A 24,898-nucleotide genomic window follows, 5' to 3' on the forward strand; every position below is an offset into this window, starting at 1 on the left:
TTGGAAGTGAAAGAAAAAGAGCCCTTAATGTCCTTGAGGCCCAGGCCACTGTTGTCCCCTTCCCCAGGGAGGCTCCTGGAGGGCAGTGCCAGCAAGCGGTCGGTGAGCAGTCGGGTTGGGCAGTTCTGAGGTCACAGCCGGTGACTCTGAATGGATGAGTCACTTCCTCTCCCCACACCGGCGGCTCCCGGCTTTCCGCCAGCTACCGGGAACTCCGGGGCCAGGAAAGTCCCAGAAACACGGCCCAACAGGGCAACTGAGCCCGGAGAGGTCAGGGGGACCGCAGGAGGTGGCCCGGCCCCCATTTCTGACCCCCGCTTTGGCTGGCTCCACATTCCTCGGCACTTTCTCTCCGCCGGTCCCTCTCCTGCTCGGGGCGGGGGACACCCCCAGACCGACCAGTGCTCCACGCGCGGGGGACACCCCCAGACCGACCAGTGCTCCACGCGCGGGGGACACCACCAGACCGACCAGTGCTCCACGCGCGGGGGACACCCCCAGACCGACCAGTGCTCCACGCGCGGGGGACACCCCCAGACCGACCAGTGCTCCACGCGCGGGGGACACCCCCAGACCGACCAGTGCTCCACGCTAGCGGCAGCCGCGGGTGGTCAGTCAGCCTGCCCCCAAGACTCCGTGCTGTCGGTGCTGTGCGTGGGGAGGAAGAGACTGAGTGGGTGGTTCCTAGTACCGCCAGGGGCTGGGTTTTTCTACAACGAAACAAAAGCGGGCGGGGAGCGGGCGGGGCGGCCAGGGGCCGGTGGGTGGGCGGAGAGGGCTTCGCTGGCACTTGGATCCGAAATTGTCGCTCGTGGTTACCTCCGCGCTTCCGAGAGCCGCGCGTTCCTCGGCTCCCGCGAGGTCTTTGTCGCCAGTGGCGCGCGAAGCTGACGAAGCTCGGGTAGCAGGTGAGTGTCCGCGGCCCGGTGACGTGACTCCGGCTCGCGTAGACCCGGCCATTTGCTGGAAGGATGTGCGGGGAGCGGGCGGGGACGCGGGAGCCTGGAGAAGGGAGCGGACGCGGGAGGATGCTCTGGGAGCCAGGCGCCGTCCTCACGTCCGACCCCCGCCGGCTGTTCTCGCGTCCAGTGCTGCGGCCCCCACAGCCAGGCTCCACCCGGTGCAGGCGGAGCAGGCAGGTTGGGCTCCCGCAGCCCAAACCGGGCGGGAACACCTAGAACCCTCCCTTTTCATGTGGGGAGTAAATTACATTTTGGAGAACGGTTGTTTCGCAAACTTGCAAAGTTCAAATGGACCCAAAAATATGTTGAGCCAACATTTACCAAAGTGTTCCGGCATAAAATACTGGTAGCTCAAATGAGAAGCTTTATGGTCATAAATTATATGACACGAATATAATTTGTGCAGTGCAGGGTCCTTTTATAATTCTTGTATATGGTATACTGTCCTTGGACCTGAAAAAGCCTCGAGAGGAGAACCGGGTGCAGCCTCACCGCTGTGCCCAGATCTCCCTCCCAGGTCAGTTCATGGCCGGGAGACTCAAAGTCTCCCTGGAACTGGCCTGTCTTGGACCGGCCACGCTGGAGGTCACAGGCTGCTCTCCTTGGAGGGCGAGTTACAGAGAAACCCTGTCTGAAATGCCAAGTAGAAGGGGCTGTCTGGTAAGGCCATGGGGACAGCCTGGGGTCCGTGACCTTTCCCTCCGCACATCCCTCACATCCCTCGTGGTTTCCCTCCTTCCTTCCTTACCCGCCCACCCCTGCCCTGAGGCCTGGCCTCTCTGGCTCATTGACACCCTTCCTGAGTCTTCTGTGTTTAGGAGACCTTTGGTTCCATTCATTGGCTGTGAGCTTGGCTTTTAAAAGATTTGCGATTTCCTTGCATAGATAGAATGTCTTCACCTGCGTTCCCATCCCCTGTCCATCCCTCCCAGGACTGACCATTGTGTGCCCCACTGCTCACTTTGCAGGGCCATCATCTTCTGTGATTACTTTTCCCTCTTCCGAAGCGGAGTGGACCCAATTCTCTGCATAAGCCTCTTGACTGCAGGCTGCTTTCTTTCAGCAATGGCTTGCTGGTTGCAAATGATATTCTTCCATCCAGTACTTTCAGCAGTGGTGGTGGCCACTGAAGTAACACTGAAGTTAAAAAGGATAAATTAGTTTTTCTTTACATTGGTTTTTGTACAAGTCGACTTTTTTTGTAGTCTTTACTGATCATAAAGTTAATACAAGCTCATTGTAAAAAATACCAAAACAAACAACCAAACTTGTAACAGAAAATGAATGAAATTTCTAACTTCTGCTTCTCCCTGAAGGTAAACACTCATCATTTCTCCTTCTCACTCTTTTCTATACACACACATATTCACTTTTGAAGTATGTTCATTCAAAATGTTACAAATGTTTAGGTACCAAGCTATTTACACAAAATAATCTGCCTACCTAATTTTTATTTTAATGGGTTATATTAAAAGAAACAAATTTAACTGTAAAAAGGCTGAAAGTCTTCTTAAAAGAAAAGGTTTATCAGGCTATTGCTTTAAAAAAAAAGATAAACAACGGAGGAGGCTGAGCCACCAACTGTGTGGCTAGGTAGGAAAGACTGCATGTCCTGCATGTCCTTCTGCCGTCACGTTGCTGGGGGGGACGGGGACGACGACACGACGACAATATGATGTCAGCCGACCTGAAAGCACTTCCAAGAGCCGTAGACAAAGCGGCCGGGAAGGTGGGGGCTCCTTCTGGGGTAGGCCTGTGGAAACATGAGCTCCTGGGGGTCCACCGAGCTTGGCTATTCTCTCCTGGAAAGAGCCACCGGACGTTAATCCTAAATTCCAACAGATACCTGGAACACAGGCAGTCTTTTGTCAGAGCTGGTCCACAGCTCTTAACAGGCTAACTGTTCCACCGCTTTTTGTCACTCTCCTGCCGCTGTAATTTTAATTTAGAACATCTCAGAATTTTTTTTCTTGTCAGTTAAAACTAAAAACAAAACAACTGAGGTTTTCTCTTTTGTTTTAACAAATTGGATCTGCGACAGGTGGGGATGTCCCAGGTGCTCACAGCAGAGGTTCCTCCCTGAGGGGCCTGGGGGGGAGCCCCAGGCAGGGAAACCCTCTTGTTGTGGAGAGAATGTGCCCTGGAGAGGCCAGCAAGGGGAGGCTTATCTTCAGGACATGTGACTACCTTCCCCCCCTTCCCTCAGTGTGAAGCTTGCGTATCATGGTCCAGTGTCAGAAGAAATGTTTCCTAACAGGCTCCCGCTGACTTCGTGCTCAGGTGTCAGGTCCAGCGTCACCTTCTGAGGTGTTGGCTGGGCTTTAGAACAGCTGTGGGTTCTCCTGGAAGCTCTGTCTCAGGACACAGAGCACACAGTGTCACAGCTGACACCCAGTGCTCACGCTGCTCACAGGTGAGACTTCTGAATGACAGAGACTTCATCAGTGCTTTCACAGAGACTGGCCCCGCCATCCTTTCCCTCCCTGATGTCCTCTGTGGTTTCAGTCCTGGGCTTCTCTCAGTTGTTGGTCCCAGGTTTGCGGGGCCCCTAATTCCCACCCACCCTGTTTCTCCCACCTGGTGTCATCCCACATTTCACTAGGTGCTTTGTGCTCTGACTCAGGGTTCATTTCCCCCCTGGGGTGATGCCCTCAGCCACCTTATGCAGGAACCGGGATGCGTCAGACGGAATGTCCCACCTCATAGCCTGGCCTAGGAACCGGGAAGACACAGGCGGCCCTGACAGCCCCCCGCTGGCACCCCCTTCAGTCAGTCAGCCCAGACTATGCCCGGCCTGCGGAGGAAAAACTTCTGTCTTCTAGGATTCAGTTTGTCCAGGACTGCAAATAAAATGGCAAAAGATAAGCAAGAGAAAAGACAAAGCAAGAGAAAGACTTTGGAAAGATAAATGGTCCCTCTGGAGAAGAGAGGTTTGGTAGAGACAGCGTCTGCTTGGTTTTTTTCAGAGATTGAGTTGCTCCCAGGAGGGGCTTCACAGCAATGAGCTCTGACTCGAAGGGCTAACTTCATGATTTTAGGAGAAGACTGCATTCTAACGTACCCGGTCTGTTAGGATTTGCCGTCGGTGTCAAGCGGCAGAGGGCAAGGACTGGGCAGGAAAGTGGTTTGTGTGGTTCAGCCAGACTGGGTGACAGGTTCCTGGAAGGTGAGGCGGGAGCTTTCTCTGCGGCCCGTCTTCCTGGGAAGTGGGGTTTGGACTCTGGGAAGCTTCTGGGGAGCAGGGTGTCTTCCCGTGTCTCCTTTGATCCTGCAGCTGCCCCAGAAGGCCCTCCAACCCGTCTTCTCCAGCTCCCTGGGTCTGCTCCTCTCCCTCACCTGTAAAGGAATACAGAGCAGCCTGGGGGGGGGGCAGATTGCCCGGAGACGCCTCTGAGCCTGCACTGGTCATGCTGAGCACATCCCTGCCCAGCACACACTGGCCCTGGGGGTGGTGACTACACGACCCCAAGTCCTGCTGCTTCTCTTCGTGCAGCAGTGAGCGGGCAGCAAGGAGGGCTGTGTGCAGGCCGCCCTGGGGGAGTCTGCAGGCGGCGGAATAGCCGGCCCACTCCCCACGACAGGCAGGGCTGGGGGAGGCGGGGCCCAGAGGCAGAGCCCCGCCCCACACTGTCTGCTGGTGTGCTACCTGGAGACCAGACTGGAGCGGTGGCTGCGCTGTCTGTGACCACTGCTGTGAAGACCTGCAATTAGGCCCGAGGCCTCTGATCACCTATTACGGGCGCAATGTGTGTGGGTTTTCCCACACCAGCTGGGTTCCCACACCCACTCCCTGGGTTCCATTAACTTGCTAGAGTGGCTCACAGAACTCAGGGAGACATTTTATTCACTAGGTCACTGACTGAGTGTAAAGATATAAGCTGGGAACAGCCGGATGGAAGAGGCACACAGGACAGGACGTGGAAAAGTGCGTGGAGCTTCCCGGCCCTCACCAGGCGGCCACTCCCCACACCTCCACGTGTCCACCAACCCGGAAGCTCTCCGAACCCTGTCCTTCTGGGTTTTATGGAGGCTTCATTACACGGGCATGATTAATGAAATCATTGGCCTCTGGTGATTGATTCAAAGGTTGGGGGTGGGGCTGCAAGTTCCAGCTCTCATCATCCCCTCACCATGGGGGGGGGTCCTGCAGTCTGCGTTAACATAACAAAAGACAGCTTGATCATTCTCCTCACCGGAAATGGCAAGGGTTCTAGGAGCTCTGCAGGAAACGGGGAACTGCTGAGGTGACTGAATCCTGTACCACAGTCATGGAGGGAGCCCTGCCTTTCGCCCACCAGCTCCCGCCCCGCCGCCTTGGTGCTGGGTGAGGCTGGCGCCTCTTGCCACTCACTCGCTTCCCCTGGTCTGCACGGAGAGGCCGCCGTTTCCAAAGCAGTGTTTTCTAAACCATGAGGGGGGACAAAGCCAGGTGAGAGACAGGCAGCGACTCAGGCAAACATTTGCTCCAGAACCAACTATTATAACTTTCTCTGGTTTTCAGAATTTGCTAAAAATGGTCCATATTTAACTGTGGGGGTAACAGTTACCAACCCCTTTCTCCACAAGGGCCCAGTCAGTGCTTGCTGAGATGCCAGGTTGACAACCCGCCCTGGAAATGATGGGCCTGTGTGCACGTCACTGACACACTCATGGTTTTCTACCCCGGCCTTGGGTGACCCTGTCCCAAAGCTCAGTGCCCTTCCTGCCAGGCTCTGGGGCCTTTGACCTGAGGTCCCCCGCAACCCTGCACATGGTCTGGCTCAGCTCTCCCTCCTCCAGGTGGAGACTGGTCTCAGGTGTTTGATTGCTGACCCAGTGCAATAGCTCAGCTTATCATGTCTGTGGGGGGGTTCTTCCTTCTGACTTTGGGTGGGGGCACCAGGTCCCAGACGGCTGGTGCCTTCTGGGATCCTTCCCTCTCCACTGGGCTGTCCTGGAGGCCTGAAGGACAGGTAAGATTTCTGAAGGGTGGAACAGCTGGGTGTGGTCTGTTGGGTAGGGGTGTCTTCTGCAGGTTAGCTCAGGTTAGCTGGGCCGCACTGGCCAGTGACCTGGGCTCCCATTGGGATTCGCTACTGTTAAGTTAGTTCAACGAGGAAGCACTGGCCTGGGGGCTCTCACGCCCTCAGCAAATGCCTCGAGGTCCCGCGATGAAAACCCAGGACAACCAGTGTCAACAGCGACCAGGCTGCAGCTACAGCCGGGCAGACACCCCTGGCTCAGTTTCCCCACCTGCTCGGTCTCTGCAGGCTCCTGACCACTTCCGGTCGGTGCCGCCCCGTCCGCCCGCTTGTGCTCAGGTGAACTCTTCGGTATGTCACACGCCTCGTGTACCGTTTACCACTGTTCTCTGTTGTCTTCTCCCAGGTCCTGCCTCAGTTGAGAGAATGGCCTCCGCAGGGACCCAAACAAAGGAACTTGAAAATGACAAGTAAGGCTCTGGCAGCATTTTGGGTTTGTTGTGACTTGTGAGAGCTGACAGGTTAACACATGTGATCTCATGACAGAGGCGGAGGCCTGGAGGGAATGAAGACCAGGTGGGCTCAGAACTGAGCAGATACGGACTTGGCGTCTGGCCTGGGACCCAGCTGCCCTCAGGCCAGGCGTGCACTGCTCATATCCATGTCCGCTGGGGCTGATCTGACCACTGGCCACTCCTGAAACTCATTCCCTGCTTCTGTCCATCTCCTTTCCCAGTCCTGAATCTTAAATACTTTCCTGATTTTTTTGCAGTTTTTCATAAGTCTAGTTTATGATTCTCACGGCGCCTCTTTTGTGTTTATTTCATTTGCTGGAAAAGCATGAATTTCTCGTCTTAATCATGATTGCTACATAGATTTTAAAACCACTGTTTTTTAGTTTCCTCGACACCCACGTGTGCCCCGCCTCTGCCGGGGTTACCTGGCAGATCCCATCCTGCTGCAGTGGCCTCCAGGTCCCAGTGACCTTGATCTTGACGATGCCCAGGGTTGTACCTGGCCCTCTGGGAGCCCTCGCTTGGGGTTTCTCAGGAAGTCCTCTGTGACTCCTGAGGCCTGTCTGGAGACGCACATGGTAGTCACAGGTCCAGGTCGTAATTCCACATGGACCCCTGCTCCACATAGGTTCTGAGGTCCGTCTTCATGAGTCAGGCTGCCTTGGATGTTACCTGCAGAGGTGACCTTTTTATGGACCTAATAGTGGCCCTTGTGCTTTCAGTCATCGACAACCAGACATACCCTGTCCCCAGTTTCCGAGCCCCGCTCCACCAAGGTGGAGGGGCTGAAATGAAGCTGGAGAAGGAGGGTGGGCACCAAGTGCCACGTGTGTGGCTCCGCTGCAGAGTCACCTTCCCTCCGCTTTGTGATTTTCCCTCCCTGGAAAGTCTTATTGTCGCCTGGAGGCCTGTGAGTGGCGCTGGGCCCTCAGAGTGCAGCCCCTTGTTCAAGTCATGACCGTGAACCTTTAAGATGGGGATCGGGTAGAACCCAGCTTCTAAGCGGTTGTGAGCCTCAAGGAGTGACGTACCAGCTGTTAGTATCGCCTGCCACACAGTCAAATGCCTTCCGTCTGATTCATCTTTGTGTTCCGTACGCCAGCGCACAGCCTGCCGTGGGTTTGGCGTTAGACTCAGCTGAGGTTCCCCGAGCTCCCCCAGCTGCCTCCCATCTCTCTGCTCCCCACCTGGCCTAAGACACGTGGGCCAGTTTGCATGAGGGTCGGTAATACTTTGTCTTCCCTGCTGATGAGCGCAATCAGAAGCCACTTTTCATTTGTTTTGCATCTCATGCATTTCTTTTACAAAGTAGGTGCTCAGTGTGTAGTTGTCAAATGAATAAAGTGACAGAACAAAGCCAAATAAGGTCACTTGAAATTGTGTGTAGACTGGAGAAACCGTTTTCCAAGGAATGTGTCTTTGACCTGTTATTTTAAACTCCTTTAAAAAACAAGTGTGAGCACACCCGGGTCACTGTGATACGTGCCCACTGCACATACTTGGAGGTCATTGCTGGTCTTACAGCTGCACCGTTTCCTTCCACTCTTCCTGGAACCGAAGAGAAAAGAAAGGCTTTCTGTTTAGAAACGTGTGACAAAGTTGTCTTAATCACATCCTGTTGTGTCAGTTCCAATGCTTGCCACTTACCCTCGTGTGTGTCTACAGCACCCTGAGAGGCAGCAGGAACCGGAATCAATCACCAGTATGTGTCATGAAAGGAGCTTAATTAAGATGCTGTGACTGTGTTGACATCAGAAGTCCTGCTGGGCCTAGAGACTGAAAAGGGACTGTCCTCCCTACACAGACGCCTGGATTTGGGCCCTTGCAAGTGGCCTCCCCACCCCAAGCCTCTGAAATACCCTGAGTCTGGAGAGTCAGCTGGCCGGGCAGGACTGGTCAGGGCGTTGAGGCAGACAGGTGTGGCTCTGGACCTCGGGCACTTCCCTGCCTTCCCGCGTGAGATTCTCAGCATCTGTGCCCGGGGTGCAGCCGGCCCAGGCTGTAAGTGACCATGGTGGCAGCTACAGCTGCGTTCAGGTGTCTCAAGTCTAACACTCGTGCATGGCAGTCAGCCAGCACCCTCCCACTTATAAAAAGATCTTTCTGTCTCTCTCTAATATTTTGCGCTTATCTTTTCTCTGTCAGCATTTTGAGAATGGGAATGAACTGGATGCCATTATTTGTAGGGCACTAGGAGGGGAAATCCGAGAAACATGAAGGCGGAATGGGGTGTGGGGTAGAGAGAGAAGTGAGGCTAGGGTGTCTACTGTTGGTGTCCGAGCCAGACAGCAGGGAGCCTAGATAAAGTGACGGGCAGGGTAGACAGGCCAGAGAGAAGATGGTAAGGTGGGTGAAGGGGGTTCACCTGTGCTGTGTGATGTCTGCTCAGGGACTCAGGAACACATGGTCACGGCCGCCAGGACTTGTTTGTTACTGGAGATAATTAAAATGATTACAGGAATTATACAAGTATTATAGGAAGATGTAGACGAAGTATAGTGAGCATAGCATCTGCAGAGAGAGCTGGGGAATGGACGAGATCCGTGAGGAGAGAGCCTCCCATGCCTGGGGAGCCGAGCACGGGCTAAGGTGTCAACCAGGACCCTCCACGGGGGGCAGGGGACCGTCACCGGACTGCGTCACCAGGGGAAGACAGGGTTTTAAGACCAGTGAGAAGCCACTGGTGCTGATCTCACAGGAAGCCCCAGGAGACGTGTCTTGTTTGTGTCTGCTTTTCTTACTGGACTTTGAGCATTGCAGTCGGGATCTTAGAGCCATCTCGGCTCTAACACTTGTCTGGTACAGACCAGGTATTCATTCAGCGCAGGCGGCAGCTCCTGACTCACTTACTCAGAGCCCACGGATAACTTGTTTCCCTGGGAAACAAGCAAAAATAAAGAGAAATAAAAATAGGCCTTACAGCTCTCCAGAGCATCTGTTTGATAGGGAAATGTGTACTTTAGGTTAGATTTGAAATGTTGGACAAACCTCCAAACATTGTACCCCCCCCCCGGAAGAGGCCACTGCCTCGGGGACCCAGATCACAGTGAAGCGTCCCCCACGTGTGATGGCAGCGGTTCTGTGACATGTGGCCTCTGGACCTGGTGTACACAGGTGTGAGGAGTGCGAGCCGGCCCGTGGGAAGTCCTGGAATGGATGTCCAAGTCACAGGCAGCTGAACCTTCTTCTCTTAACTCATTTTTTCTTTCTTACTGGGTTAGATTGAAGAGGACACATGGTCAGTGGGTTCTGGACGGAAGTCGGACTCAGAAGGAAAAAAAGGGTCTTGGTTGTTCTGAGCCAGGGATCCATACCTGTCTCTCCCTGTGCCCCTGATGGGCCAGGTTCTGGGACGCACACCTGGCTGTGGCCATCCGGAAGGCACAGGTGTGGGAGGAGGTGTGTTTAGGGTTTGCTCTAAGGGATTTTTCAGTGAAGATACAATTTAGACCTGAGCATCTGTGTTTGTCCATAAACTTTTATTGGAACAACCGCACTGGTGTGTTGTCTGTGGTTCCTTTCACGTGACAATGGCAGAGTTGAGTAGTTGTGACAGAACCCATATGGTCTGCAAAACCAAGACTACTTACTGTGTGGCCCTTTGTGAAGGGAAGTTTGCTGACAGTTCTTCTAGACCAGCAGCGTGCTTTCGAGTGGAAATACATGTGAGCTACACAAAGTTTCTAGTAGCCCAGTTGGAAAAAATACTAAAATGAAAGGGTGTTTTCTCATCAGTCCCGCTGGACATGGTATAGGAGACGTGCTGGCTTGTGCAACAAGAAAAAGAAACACAAGGTGTACAGATTAGAAAGGTTAGCGCTGGACGGGAGAATTAGAGGCAATTTTTCTTCTATTTCGTCCATAATTCCTATGAGTCTTATTTTAAAAGTAGTTAAGTTTATGTTCTTCTCAAGCTGAGAGAACTTGAGGTGGGTAACAACTGGCTATACTCTTTATCTGGGGTGAGGGAGCCTTTGGACCTTGACTTTTTGTGTGCTCCCTGAGTTCCCATCCGCCCTCCATATGGAGAGCGGATGGAGAGGGGTGTGGAGAGGGGTGAAGGGGAAGAAGGCAGACGAGGAAGTGGGAGCCTGGTGGGTGCGGGGTGTCCCGCCTTCCCACTGCGTGCCGCCTGCATGCCGTTGACATGGGCTTGTGTCATTGTGTCGGCCACTGGACGCTGGTGTTCTATTAATTTTCTGCTTTCCCGGTTTGAGCAGTGCCTGCTGTGTACAGCTTTGCAATCCAAACATAGCCACGCTGAAGGAAGACGTTCTCTACCATTTCGGCCTCAGCACCAGCACGCACGACCTCCCTGCTATGTTTGGGGATGTGAAGGTAAGAAGCAGGGCTTTTCGTGCTGGGGATTTGTCTCTAGACCGACCCCTTGCAGGTGGCATGGGCAGCTTCCTCACAGAAGCTGAGGTGACAGAGGACAAGCTCATGAAGGGCTATGTTTGGCAGAGTTTTGCAAAGGGTTACTTTTCAGGTATACGAACTAGTGAAAGAAAACTATTGTGAGTACTGCCATGTTGGTCCCTAATTAATTTCTTACGAATTTAGTATGTAATGGAAACAATATAAAGTAAACTTCCTAATGCTTCACTGAGAGAATAGGAAAAAGAAAATGCTAAACATTTTATAGGGGAGCAAGGATAATGAGTAATGACATTGTCTGTTGTTTGTAATTTAAGATGCATCTCGATACTATTTAGTTCATTGCCCTTAACGGCCTTTTTAGCCCAGTGCTGCTTCCAGTCCGTCTTCCCTACAGAGTCTTAAGTTCCTCACTTCTGATTTCTCTTAGCACAGGACGTTTAAAATGTCTAATCCTCGTGGGCAAAATGGACTAATGTTTGAATTCAAAATAGAAACAAACCAGTGACAGTAGGAGCCATTGTTGCTACACGGGCTCTTCATAAAACAACAGTTATGTCCTGTCAGGGCCGTGTCCTTTCTTTTTTTGTGGTTTCAACACTTTGCACGTGTTCTTAATTTATTCCATTTCCATTCTTCCATTAAGTTTAACACTCTTGTTCATGTTTAGAGACTAATCATTCTTTGATCATCAAATGGCTTTAAACTGGCTAATTTGTTTTTCTTGTGAAACAAGATGAAAAGTAAGTTTTCGTACACAGCGCTTCATAGATGAAAGGTTTTAGTTTTCTGAGAGTCCCCGCCCACCATGCCTACTATTTCCCAAGCGCCCACCGGCTCCCTGGCACTTTCCACGCATTGGACCCTTGGCCGTCGGACGGCCAGGTGAGAGGTGGTGGAGAGAAGCCCATTTCACAGGTGGTCTGTGGGGCTGTGGTCATGCAGCCAGGAGTCTGTGCTATCTTACTCCAAGCCCAGGCTCCTTTGGGACAGCGAGCTGCTGTCCACAAGACGGACAGAGACAGGCCTGGCATGGAACCTGGAATGACCTGCCCAGAGAGCAGGGTTCTGCTTCCCCTGCACAGGTCGCTCGCACTTCCGGGCCCCCTGTGCCAAGTGGTGATTCCTCGAGCCAGGGCCTCTCAAGCTACGTTAGCATCAGAATCACCAGAAGGGCTCCCCAGACAGAGTCGGTCTGGGTGGGGTTGGGGGAACTTGCATTTCTAGCAAGTTCTGGGAGGTGCTGATGTTACTGGAGCGGCCCCCCTGAGGACCCTGGGGTGGCGTGATGCCCGTGCTGACCGGGGCTCTGTTCTCTGTCCACAGTTTGTGTGCGTTGGGGGCAGCCCGTCCCGCATGAAAGGCTTCATCAAATACGTGGCCGCAGAGCTGGGCCTTGGGCACCCGGGCGAGGACCATCCCAACATCTGCGCAGGGACCGACCGCTATGCCATGTTCAAAGTGGGGCCGGTGCTGTCCGTCAGCGTGAGTACCTGCTCCCGCTGGCCAGGCCAGTCCCCGGCTCTGCAGGCCCCCCGCCCTCCCCTCAGAGCCGGTCCCCTCAACACCTTTTTCGCTGTTGGGCTGGGGCAAGGTAAGAGCACAGACACATGCAGACACAGCAGGCTGTGCCCGTGCATTGAGGCTCCCAGGCTGGAGACCCGAGGAGGTGCCTGGGCCGGGGCTGTGGGAGAGCCATGCCTGGTGCCAGCCTCTGGCCCTCTGTCACCCGCAGGGATTTCCTTACACATTTGGTTTAGCAATGAGGGGACACAGAAATCTCCGGTATTTGACCAAAGGAAGCTTCTTGTTTTGTAGTTTTGGTTCCCTTTGTAGGCAGCTTTGTGAATGGCGTGCTGCGTAGCTAAGAGACCCTGTGCTGGCTCGGGTCTGGCAGCCGCCGCCTCCAGGACACTCCAGTGAGCCGAGATGAGCTCAGTCCCACGGACACTGGTGCTTCCTGTGCAGGACACTGTACAGACACATTCTCGCAGGACAGCTGGTGCCTCAGGAGCCGCACCTGCTTGTGCTGGGGACACAAGGGTGGCAGGGAGGGCGGGGAGACGGAGGACCTGGCATGGGACCAAGGAGGCATCTGCATCTATCCTGAGAACGACCACCAGCTGGTTTGGCTGAAGCTGAGAGTGTGGAGAGCAAAGTGAAAGGAGAGAAAATCCAAGCGCTGCGTGGGTGGGCCTCCCGGTGCCAGAGGGACTGTTTGTCACCCAGCTGTAGCAGCCACTGCTGCCCGGCCAGCCTCCCGTCCTCAGCCGAGTTTCACAGGGTGTGAGGGTCACACGGGGCTGTCTGTTCCACAGCTTTGTGCCGGGTGTTGACATTTTAAGTTTATGCTTTGACGTTCACCCTCTGTGACTCCCAGGGCGCTGCCTGCAGGACATGCAGGCAGCAGCGGGGGTGACATTGGTTTCTTCCCGGTTCCAGCATGGGATGGGCGTGCCTTCCATCGCCATCATGCTGCACGAGCTCCTCAAGCTGCTGTACCACGCCCGCTGCTCCGGTGTCACCATCATCCGCATCGGCACCTCCGGCGGGATAGGTAAGGGTACGGGGGCCTGTGACAGGACCCGGAGGGTGACGACTGGGAGCCCGCTGTGGGGCCGGCTTTGTTCGAGGAAGCTCATTAACAGGAGGTGTCAAAATACGCTTGTTTTGTTACTTTTTGGTGCAGTCCGTTCTTGCAACCTGTACCCTGGAAACAGGCAGCAGAAGGGCCCCTGGTCACCCAGCTGCACAAAGTCGTCCTGTGGGGGTCACGCACTTTGATCCTACTTGTTGCTGATTCTCTAGTCTTTCTAACCCCCTTCCCTCTTTGCCTTTCTCCTTCGGTCTGCTCGCTTCTCCTCCCAATTCCAACAGGAAGAACCCACAGCAAAGTCTGGGGTGGGGGAAGTAGGGGAAGGGGTAGAGAGATGGAATACAAAATTAAGATGTGTCCTTAAGGTGCCTAAAAAATCCCCCGTCCACAACATTGTTTTTTGAAAGCCACAGAGATAGCAAAGAAAGAATGGGATGCAATGAGAAAGCAAAATGCTAACAATCGTGTTGAGTTTTAAAGCAAGCCTCTTAGGCACATTTGCGTTACATAAGCTGCTCTCTCTGATGTCCCCAGTCTATGCCAGCCTTTTGGCTGACAACCAGGTCCTGGCAATTCTCGGTCCCACCCGGAGCTGCCGGGAGGAGCTTTGCCATGCTCAGCCTGCCCGTGAGCGTGTTTCTGACCACTCCTGGATGGTAATTCTAGAATTCAGGTTTTCTGACTGTGAGAGGTGGTTGCTATGGTCCTCCTTTTTTCTGGACGCATTGTTCATCTTTTCATTATTAGACAGATATGAAAAATCTGTTTGCAGAATACAATTCAGTGTTTAAAGAAGTTGTTCTCGTGAAACACACTCATGTCGTGAGCGTCTGAGCCTTTACTTGTGATGCCATCAGCCAGACAGACACGCACAGCTGTGCACGTCATGTCCATTTCTGCGAAGAACTCCAGCAGTTCGTTCCAGAGTTCTGGCTTTGGAGGGATTTTTAGACTCGATGACCGGAGAGAATTCTAGAGGGAGTAGTATATTTGGAGTCTCCCAAAAATGCTCCATAAAAATGGAGAGTCAACTAGAGAGCCAAACCCCAGACCCCTGGAAAACATTGATGATAAAGTATGACACTGTGTCCCCACAAATCCCCAAATGGAGACAGTGGGAGGATGGCATGGTTACCCACTCTAGAGGAATCCCAGGGTGGTTATGGGGGTTCTGATGGACATGACAACAGAAGGAGCCCAACAGCTTCTCCCAGGACAGTGTGGGGCCCGTGTTGGGGCGGCAGTGAAACTGCGATCGGCTCTCACACCCTGCTTTGGGGGTGATGCTAAGATCTCTAGGGGTTGAGTTCATGAAAGCCATCAGCCTAGGTGACTTCCAGTTCCAGTATTTGGGGAGAAAGCTCTGAGAGGACTCTTACTCGACCAGACCAGGGACCTGAGCAAGAGAAAGGAGCCCAGGTAAACTTCCAGGGGGCAGGACAGCAGAGCTCAGCGGTTTGCTGCATTTTTTTAATGTTTCATGAAACAGCTGATGCGGGGCTCTGGAGCACATCTCCCGACTCCCCCTCTTTCCTAAATGTTTAGGAAAACCAGTGACATCAGCATTCACACTAAATACCGGGGGGCTCCTGGCCTAGTCCCAAGCAGTTATTAATATTACGAGAGCAGAAAATAGGAGCAGAGTCATGTCCCCACACACATGAAAGTAGGCGGGGGAGGTGTGCCCGGAAAGCCTGTAGGTGGCGGGAAGGTGGCCTCAGGCGGAGGAAAGTGGGGTGCTCAAGAGTTGGCCGTTGTTGGAGCTGGGCTTGGGGTGCATGGGGTGCATTATACTCTTCTTGTCTACCTTTGTATTTGCTTGAAACGTTAAACAACGAAAAGGTAGAAACACGGAGCCATTAAGCACAGGACGGTATGGGCGAGCCCCACCGTTAAAAGCGGCGGTGGTTGGAAGGCACGTAGCCCGGGAGCTGCGCTGCGTGCCTGGCAGCTTCCACTTCCTTCCTTGCGCTTTTCTCTTCCACGTTTTCTGCACTGCGTGTGCATTACTTCTGTTGTAATACATGTGCACCTAGAATTCACATAACCACGAAATTTCCAAAGGCAGTGAGGAGAAATTCAGGTAAACATGACATTTTAGACATATTTACATTTAAGAAAACCACGTGATGCCGAGAATGGGTCCTCGCCTGTTCCTTTTCAGAACGTTCCTGGTGCTTCAGTATTTTGGGGCGCAGACGGGTGGTTTCCCTGCACGTGCCCCGCTCGGCCCTCCGCCGCCGCAGGGGCCGTGACCCCGCTCCTCTCCGCAGGTCTGAAGCCCGGCTCCGTGGTCATTACCCGGCAGGCGGTGGACGCCTACTTCAAGCCCGAGTTCGAGCAGGTGGTGCTGGGGAAGCGGGTCGTGCGCCGCACGGACCTGGACGAGCGGCTGGTGCAGGAACTGAGCGAGTGCTCCGCGGACCTGCGCGAGTTCACCACGGTCGTGGGCAACACCATGTGCACCCTGGACTTTTACGAAGGTGAGGGGGGCGGCTCGGGTCTCACCGCGGCTCCCACGCGGCCTTAGCGCCCCGGGGCCAGTGGGGCGGGGGTCCACCGCGTGCCCGTGTCCCCGTGGGCATGTCCCAGGCTCACGGCGTGCGTCTTCAGGGCAGGGCCGGCTGGACGGCGCGCTCTGCTGCTACACCGAGCGCGACAAGCAGGCGTACTTGCAAGCGGCGCACGCGGCCGGCGTCCGGAACATCGAGATGGAGTCCTCTGTCTTCGCCGCCATGTGCAGCGCGTGTGGCCTCCGAGGTAGGCGGGCGCCTGGTCTCCACCCCGCCTCCCGCCCTGCGGGCCCAGGTCCTCCCGGCCGCCACTGGCCACTGCCTTCCGGCCACCCTGCCCCCAGGCCTGCTCTGGACCCGGTGGCACGTGCCCTCCTGAGCTCTGTCCTCCTGACTGTCACGTGGCCACATGCAGGATTCTCAGTGTCTCCGTGGCGACTTCTGCTCCACCAAGTGGGCTGAGAACGATGACGGAAAGTCCGCCAGCCCTGCAATGAATTTGGGTTTCAAAGCTGTTTGGGATTCTGAATTGGAGTTAATCCACCCCAAATTCCTAGCCACCCCCCCACCGCCAACGTCCAGCTCCGCTTCCCAAGATTCCTGCCTCCTCATCACAGTCACTTGCCTTTCAAGGCAGGACAGGCCCCAAGCGGGTCCTGAGATTGGCCTGCATCTCTTTGGGAAGCAGAGGGAGGGGAGAACAAGGAGGGAAGAGGGCAGGGAGCCGAAGGAGGAGGGGCCTTCCAAGCCTGTGCGTGTTCTCCATCTGCCAACATGCCCTGGGTCAGGTGGCCGCGCTGGCCCCTTCTCCAGAGGGGCTCAGGTGACACCTTGTCGCAGTGAACTAAGCCGGAGGTCCTGGCCTTTCACTGACCTGTCCTTTTCTCTCTGCAGCGGCTGTGGTGTGTGTCACCCTTCTGGACCGCTTGGAAGGGGACCAGATCTGCAGCCCCCACGAGGTGCTGGCCGAGTATCAGCAGCGGCCGCAGAGGCTGGTGGGCCACTTCATCAAGAAGTGCCTTGCGGGGGCCTGAAGGCCCCTGCGTCTCCAGGACGAGTGGTTGTCATTGCCACAAATAAAACCCTTGTCAAAGTACTCTGTGTGTGACTCGTGCACCCTTGGTGTGAGAATCGGGAAGCTGCATGTCACAGGCACAGACTCCTGCATCCCACACCCCTGGTGTGGATGTTTATGTGTGGCCGACACTCCTTTCCAAAAGCCCCTCCCTGCGATTCTGAGAGGACCCCTCAGCTGAGGGTGGGTAATCAGATGTTCAGGAAGTACTGAGCCTGTGCCCCAGGGATGCTAAGAGCAAGAGCCTCTACTCCTGCCCCCCTCATGTGCCGGAGGCTGTAGTGTGCAGGGTGAACCCCGGGAGTTTCTCCCTTGGCTGGCTCTGTCAAGTGGCTATTTGGTGCACCCAGTATCAGAGGCTGGCCAGAGGAAGCAGCCTGGAGGGCAGGGGTCCAACCGGAGCCCCCGGGTGGCTGGGGTGACTGTCCACTTACAACCCAGCACAAGGTGCAGGACCCCGACTCCCCTCTGTCCCCAGGCTACTGCCCTATACTCCCCTCTGTCCCCAGATTCCCGAGTGCCCCAGACTTCACCTGGATGTTGCCCAGCCCCTCCAGGTACATGTCTGCCTGTCAAACCTCAGCTGAGGCCAGAGTGGGTCAGTCTCCTGTGGCCTCCAGCTCACTGAACGGGTTGCTGCCATGTGGCCCCTGGGAGCCCGTGTGCTGTGGACAGAGGGTCACTAATGTGCGTGTTGTCGCCTGGCCCCCGCTGGGCTGAGGATACAGACAGGACCCATCACCCCAGCTTGTGGGGCCCTCTCAGCGAGGACATGTGGCAAGGCAGAGAGGACTCAAGACACTGGGCAATTGACGACATTTAAACTGAAGAGGACGGTGCTACCAGCCAGAGAAGGGCTGGGCCCGTCAGGTATGGCCTAGAACCTGCACACTGACACCGCTTTCTGGGGCCAGGCAGAGGGAACGGAACTCCCGTGGGGCACCTTGTTTCCTCTGATGCCCAGGCCATACTGAGACTCCTGGATGGGCCTGCGCTGCCCTCTGCTGGCTGTGAGCAGAAGGGCACCTCGCTTATCCCACAGATGCCACTTGTGTCCGCAGGTGACTCCTGCCGGCATCACAGGAGTGTGAGGCTGCGCGATGGCCTTGTGCGGGCCGGACAGTGCCCACATGCAGGGAACGCCTGCTGAACAAAGTGTTGTTCTGATGGATGAACGGTAACAATTCCACTCCTGTGACAACAGGATTAGTTTGGTTTGGTTACCAAGGTGACTCTGGAACCGGCCTTGAAAATGCCCTCAAGCAAGGGTTACCTGGATTTCTCAAGATGACCCCTCCCTCCACCTGCATGGTCACCCCACCTGGTTTCCTGGCCTGGTCCCTGTGTCTTCCTCCATTCCAGGTGCCGAGGGACCCCTCTGAGCAGGATTAGATGACACCAGTACAGTCCACTCTCAGTGCTTTGGCAGGTCAGAGAGAATTAGGGACATCACTGGGTTTGTTCTAATGGAGCTAATCACCTGGATTTCACAAACCAGTGTCACCTGTCTCACCGCACCTTTTTTTTAGTGTGATCCAGCGGTGACGTGACGTAGGTAAGCACTCAGAATGACTCCAAACTTGAATAACGGTGCAGCACTTTGTAACAGGGAAGTAACTTCATCCCGGTGGGTGAGGTGTTCAAGCCCTTACAGGTGAAGCTGGCGGGGCTCTCATGTCTCATGTCGAGCTGGGGCTGTGACACAGAATCCCTGAGGTGGTGTCGCCCCCCTCCCATGGACTCGCCGCTGCCGCCCCCTCCCGTCCAGTCTCATCACACTGACAGTGATGCCACCTGACCAGAAGCAGCGAGAGTGAAGACTCGTTTTTGTAAATGGCAATAAGGATAATGAAATGCTGTAGAAGATTCAATCCGGCCTTACACCTTTACCATTTATCGTGACAGCGCCACCGCAGGCCAGGTGTGGTTGCCTGAGATCCTGGGGCGGGGGTGTGGGGTGGAGAGGAAACTGTTATTCTATTAATCTGAGTTGATTGAGCACCAGGCACGATTTTTAAAACAATGCTCTGGTCTCTTTGCTGCATTGACTTCTCAGAACCTTGCAATGCAGGTCTTCTCTTTCCCCTTTTACAGAGGAAGGTTCTGGTCCCAGAATTGGGACTTGCCCAGGGTTGCAAAGCAACTCTCAGATTAGGTGCAGGTCTTTCTGTTTGGGAAACTGGTCAGCTGCCCGTGGACAGGCCGCAGACTGAGGGATCGGGGTGACGGCTGTCTTCTTGCCCAGGCTGGCCTATGACAGTTTCACCGCATTGTCCTTTCTGAGGAAGAGAATAGGCTTAACGACTATGTAGAGGGCTCGAGCCCCAGGACGGCTAATCTGACCTCACTGCCAGAAGCCCCTGGGAACACAGGAGAGTTCCGTTCCGGGAAGATGAGTTATCTGTGGACCAACACAGTCCGTGTTGTCCCACTGTGTGCTCCAGCTGGTGAGCTTCCCTGATGTCCTGAGTATCGGCTGAGTCCGTTCTCTCTTGGGAGACACATGATGTCATCGGGGGCTGGCTTTGATTTTGGCCCAGGATGGCCCCACCTGTCTTCTGCTCTCGCAGCTGCCCTTTCCCTGTTGTGCAACGGGGAGTGTTCAAGAGAACTTTTAGAAAAAAGGGAAAATCAGGTTTCCCCACAGACATGGGAGTAAATGTGTTAAATATTTTATTTTATTCACGTGAGGAAACTAGTCTATTCTAATGGGTTCAGAACAGAATGGAAAAAGCACAGTTTATCTGAACCACTGAGGAATGTTGAAATGTATTGCAAACAAAGATGCAAATGAATTTTAGGAAGGGAAGGGCAGGGAGAAGGTACTTAGAATCCCCACTGGGTGGGACAGACGGACTGCATCTGTCCATGGGTCACTTGAAGCATACCACCTGAAACGGTGTGCTGCAGACACATATAGTTTCCTAGGGAAACATAGCATTTTTTTTCTACAGAAGAAAACCTAAGAACTGTCCCTCAGGTGAGAAGTGCAGCAGAGGGAGTGACACAAGGCGGTGGGTTTACCTGAGCAGCTCTGATTTTTAATTCTTCTTGACACTTACTAGTGATGAGATCTTGTCAGGACCCTCTCCCTGAGCCCCAGTAACCTTCTATGGAAAGTGGGGTTCCCAGAGCTGAGGAGGGCACAGATCTGACCCTCAGTAAATAGAGCCGATTGGTGTTGGCTCGTCAATTATTTTCCACTGCATGTTAAGACAAGTTTATTGAGTAATCGATATTAACAAGCTCCTGGGCTAACCTTTCTATGTGTATTGTGGTACAATAGACATAACATAAAAGCCGTGATTTCAATCACCCATAGGTGTACAAGGCAGCGGCATCAAGTGCTTTTGCCATGTTGTGTGACCATCACAACTATGTCCACCCAAAGCTTTTTCATCACCCCCAAGGCAAACTCCACACCCATCTCTTGGTGACCTCTAACTCACCGTCTGTCTCTGAGTTTGCTTACTCTGGGAATCTCAGGTAAGTGGACTCGCGCAGGAGTTATCCTTTTTTGTTTGTCTTACTTCACATTGTTTCTAAGGTCCATCCCATTCATACAATAGCACATTCCTTAGCGAAATCACATTCCTGTCTAAGGCTGAGGAATATCCCACTGTCTGTTCATGCCAGTTGTTCACTCACTCATCCATTGGTGAGCACTTGGGTTGTGTCTGCCTGTTGCCTGTTGTGAATGAGGCTTCCATGAACGTGGGTGTGCAGATGTGCACGCGCACCCCGGTCCCTGCTTTCGATTCTTTTGGGGTAGGCTGAGGAGGGGAATTGCTGGGTCATCTGGGAGAAGTTCTACTGAACTTCTTGGGGAACTGCTGGCCTGATTTCTTTCTCTAGGCAGGGAAACACTTTGAAAAGCATGGGTCCATCTCGGGAGGACGTCCTTCCTGGCAGCATGTTTGCTGTGTGCCTCTGCTCGCACCTGCCCCTTCGGGAGTGGGCGAGGCCTCTGTGCATGAATAGAGCCGTCACACAGCCCCCGACAAAGGGTGTTTGAAAGCTCCCACCCTGGTGTGTCGCAGTCTACCTCGGCAACAGAACACTGAAGCACCTGTGTCCAAGGTGAGCTTGGACCTCGTGGGAAGCTGGAAGCCTCCCTGTTGCCAGTCGCCCAGGCTGTTGAAAGCCAAAGCTCGTGGGAGGCTTCATCCCCATCTACTAAACTATCACAGTCACGTTTCAGAGGTGACTGGGCGCTCAGATTAAATCCGGTGTCTGCGAGCTGTGGGCATGTGACAAGATGGCTGGGCGAGTGCAATGTCCGAAAGTGGCAGTTGGTCCCACTACGCAAAAAGCCGACATAATGGTAAATGTGCAACAGGGAGGGTCATGTGACGCTTGAAACGTTTTTCTAGAGAAATTGATTAAGTTTTGTGGCAGATGCCACATAGTTTAAACTGCCCTGTAATGATATGTTACCCTCACACTGTTCTAGGAAGCATATTTCATACATTGAGAGAAACATACAGAGTAAATAGTGAAAAAGAAAAAATTATGCATGACCCTTGTTAAATCAGGAAAGCACACTTTATTCAAGACTACTGCAATAGGTGTAAGGACTACCCACAAAGGGGGAGAAAGATGGGGCTCAACTCAGAATATAACAAAGAAAGTGGGGATTTACAGCCAAGAGCAGGGGAGGGGAACGGTTGAGAGATGGAAAGGCACTAAGAAGGTGTGCTAGGGTTCTCCAGGGACATGGGACCAATATGATACATATATAGAATTGGCTCAGGTGATTATGGAGGCCAAGAAGTTCCACCATCTGCCATCTTCAAGCTGGAGAACCAGGGAAGCCAGTGTGTAGTTCAGCCTGTGTCTGAAGGGCTAGGAACCCGGAGCTGTGATGTCTGAGGCGGGAGAAGATGGATGTCCCAGCTCCAGGAGACAGAGGGAATTCAGCCTTCCTCTTCCTTTGGTTCCACTCAGGCCCCCAAAGGATTGGATGCTGCCGCCCACTGGTGACTGTGGATCTCTGTACTCAGTCTGCTGAATCAAAAGCTGAATTCTCCCAGAAACACCCTCACAGACACACCCAGAAGTTATGTTTCACCAGCTCTCTGGGCTTCCCTGAGCCTGTCAAGTTGACATATCAAGTGAACCTTCACAGAGGGTAGGGTCGTTCTAGATAAATTGGCCTACCAGGATTCTTGCCGAGGGCAGGCCGGGGGTGATCGGACATCATCTGGGGAACGGTGGGGTGTGGGGTGTGTGTGTGAGGAATTTGATTAGATATAGCGGGGGGTTCTGGCAAAACTAAAACTGCGCTCCTTAGGACATGCCAAGGGTGAGGCTTTGATGGGTTCAGAGGAACCTGTTTAGAGTTTGGTCAAGAAAAGTCTTTCTCAGTGGTAACCAGCTGTAGTGTTAGTGGCATCGTTTTCCAACAAGTTTCCCTGCTGGGTGTTAACTTTCCCGATTAATGAGCTGCTAGGTCGTGACAACAGGCTTTTCATCGACCTTTTGTAATAGCCAAAGTAGAAGACCCTTACCCTGAGAAAGAAGGAATCCGCTGAGGGGAAGTGGATGCACTGGGGTCAGGTGAGGACCTGACATTTGCCTGCCCCAGGTGGTGGCTTCCAGGTCTCAGTCACCTGCCTCTCAGCCACCTGCCCCTCAGGAAGCACTGGGGACCTGACACTGTTCTGGAAGTTTCAGGGTCCAGCCTGGCTGAGACCCACCGTGGGCCTGCTGACTGCCCTCTGGGACATTTTACACAATAAAGCAAGCAGCGACACATGCAGAACACTGGCTGGGAGGGAGCCGGGTGTAGACACAACTGAACGCAGGAGAGGAGGCACAGAAGGGGGCTTGTGGGAGGCCAACCTGTGCTGAGGGGTGACTGGGGGGGCCTCCATGCCGGCCCCAGCCTCCCCCTGCAGCAAACAGCTCAGATGCAGATGAAGGGAAGGCAACCCCCCCAGGGTTTGACTTTCCCAGTGACCCAAATATAGAGCCTCTGCTGAGCCCCTCTGACCTCAGCTGAGTGGAAATCCACGGCCAGGGTGGCAGTCTAAAGTCTCTGTGGTGATTGCTGTGGGCATCTGGGAGCACCGTTCCTTTAAAAACGCCCATGTGAATTTATTGTCCCTGACTCGCCCCCACACCCCGAAGCAGGTATGGTCATACATAGGTCCAGCTTCCAGTGGACACAAGGCCACAAGGCAAAGGGAGTCTGCTGCTCCCTGGTTCCAGGCGAGCTCCCAACACCACACAGTCGGGAAACTCTTGCAAATTTAAACAGGTTCCTGCACCCCAGAACTCGTGGAACTTGTCATCTGTGCTCATGCTACAAAATAACACATCATAGAATAAAGTGTAAAAATAGTGTTCTTTTGCAAAGCAGGTTTGCAGGATAATTGAGGCAATTCCTCTGCTGCAGCCAGTGCCCGTTTCCTGTTGCAAAAGCCTTTCATGGAGTGTGCATAGCTTGTGGAAATCGCTTTGTGAAACGGAAGACCACAGGCTCTGGTTGCTGGTTGCAGCTCTTTCCCTGACCACAGCCCCGGGGGTGGGGGGAGGGGTGCAGGAACTCAGGAGCGACGGCCTCAGGACAGTGGAGCAACCGCCCCCTAGCTGAACCCATCAAGCCCGATAAGATTAACGCGTACAGGAATCACGCAGCGTCCAGTCGCCCACAGCCTTGCTGACACCTGCCAGCCTCCAGGAAGGTGCAGGAGGGACCGCCTGTGGCTGCTCACTGAGCTTTGCCACAGCCTCTCTCGGGTATCAGGGCATCAGATGAGTCACAGATGGGAGAGGGGCTGCCCGGTCCTGTCGTATTGGCTTTATCTGGGTTTACTCAGATTCCCCGCTCTGCCTGAGGCTCCCTCCTGCCCTCTGACGCTCGGGTCCCAGCCCTTTGGGGGAAATGGGTGAAGCAGGGGTATTGGGGGGTTGTGACAGCACAGCTGATCTTGAACCACCCTCGCTCCGTCCCCCCAGACCTACACGGCTGCCGTCTCCTTTCCCTTTGCTCTCTCGGGAATGGAGACTGGGGTCGGGCGGCGGGAGAGGAGTCATTCCCTCCAACTAGCGTCAGGGCCAGGGGGTCAGTGCTGAGAGTCAGCGCGCTTCGTTCGCGCGCGTGGTGCCGTGTGCTCTGGGAAGTAACTGTGTGCAGGGAAGGGCCTCCTGTAACCCAACCCACCGCCACCCCACCCCACCCCCACTGGACGGCTGTGGAAAGGTGAGATTTCTCAATAGGTCCTCAGCGGGAGGGTCCCTCCGTGCCGCCTCCTTCGGTCTCCCGCCCGTAAGCCGCCTTGCATCACTCACTTTTGTTGGGATTGACTAATGCGCAGGCCTTGGCCCCCCCGCAGATATAAGGCCGGGGCGCGAGGCTTCCCCACCGAGCAGGAGGGGCATGGGGCCGGCCGCGCGCCAGTTCCGAGCCTTGCTCTGGAAGAACTGGCTGTGCAGACTCAGGCAACCGGTGAGTGCGCGCTGCCTGGCCCCCGGGCCCACGAGGTGGGGAGGCGGGTGGTGCGGGGCAGGACCTGTCCTCAGGGCCTAGGCGCCTGATCCTCAGGACCAGTGCAAAACCGAGCCCGCGGCATTTTGTCAGAACAGGCCTAATTTAGAAAAACTGAAAAAATAAAAAGTGGAATTTGAGCTCTAATTGGTGTTTTGGGCATCTTATAAAAACTAAGCTGCAAATCTTCTGGTTGAAGGGACGAGGCACAAAATGCAATATATGCACAAATAGTAAGTTCCCTGCGCCCACTTGCAGAGCCAGAGGCTGCAGCCCATGTCCCCAGGGCTGGCAGTGTATCCTTTCATGTCAAAGCATCAGTGTTGATTCACGCCCTTTGGAACTGTACCCAGAGGCATTGCCAAGGTCTCTAAGTGGATGGAATCGCTCAGACCAGCCTTGGGCTA

The 24,898-nt window shown here is 54.2% G+C and overlaps 2 protein-coding genes across 4 annotated transcripts in view; both read left to right on the plus strand.

Annotated features, from left to right (window-relative positions):
* The first annotated feature begins 777 nt into the window (after positions 1–777).
* On the plus strand, positions 778–17,012 carry UPP1 (uridine phosphorylase 1). Of its 3 annotated transcripts, XM_033088173.1 has the most exons (9): positions 846–908; positions 6,330–6,393; positions 6,470–6,519; positions 10,659–10,776; positions 12,142–12,300; positions 13,258–13,372; positions 15,685–15,894; positions 16,025–16,171; positions 16,819–17,012. In XM_033088173.1, the coding sequence occupies exons 4-9, from the start codon at positions 10,759–10,761 to the stop codon at positions 16,956–16,958; spliced, it is 789 nt and encodes a 262-aa protein (XP_032944064.1). In that variant the 5' UTR covers positions 846–908; positions 6,330–6,393; positions 6,470–6,519; positions 10,659–10,758; the 3' UTR covers positions 16,959–17,012. The 3 variants fall into 3 exon arrangements, with proteins under 3 accessions (XP_032944062.1, XP_032944064.1, XP_032944063.1); XM_033088171.1 differs by lacking the exon at positions 6,470–6,519 and having other exon boundaries at positions 778–908; XM_033088172.1 differs by lacking the exons at positions 846–908; positions 6,470–6,519 and adding an exon at positions 3,175–3,375.
* A 7,312-nt stretch (positions 17,013–24,324) lies between these two features.
* ABCA13 (ATP binding cassette subfamily A member 13) overlaps positions 24,325–24,898 on the plus strand; it is a 241,923-nt gene continuing 241,349 nt past the window's right edge. Inside the window, exon 1 of the mRNA XM_033088866.1 lies at positions 24,325–24,452. Within this exon, the coding sequence (XP_032944757.1) occupies positions 24,384–24,452 (69 nt within the window). The 5' untranslated portion in view covers positions 24,325–24,383. The remainder of the gene's footprint in view (positions 24,453–24,898) is intronic.

This window comes from Rhinolophus ferrumequinum, chromosome 20, assembly GCF_004115265.2.
Source record: "Rhinolophus ferrumequinum isolate MPI-CBG mRhiFer1 chromosome 20, mRhiFer1_v1.p, whole genome shotgun sequence".
NCBI lineage: Eukaryota > Metazoa > Chordata > Mammalia > Chiroptera > Rhinolophidae > Rhinolophus > Rhinolophus ferrumequinum.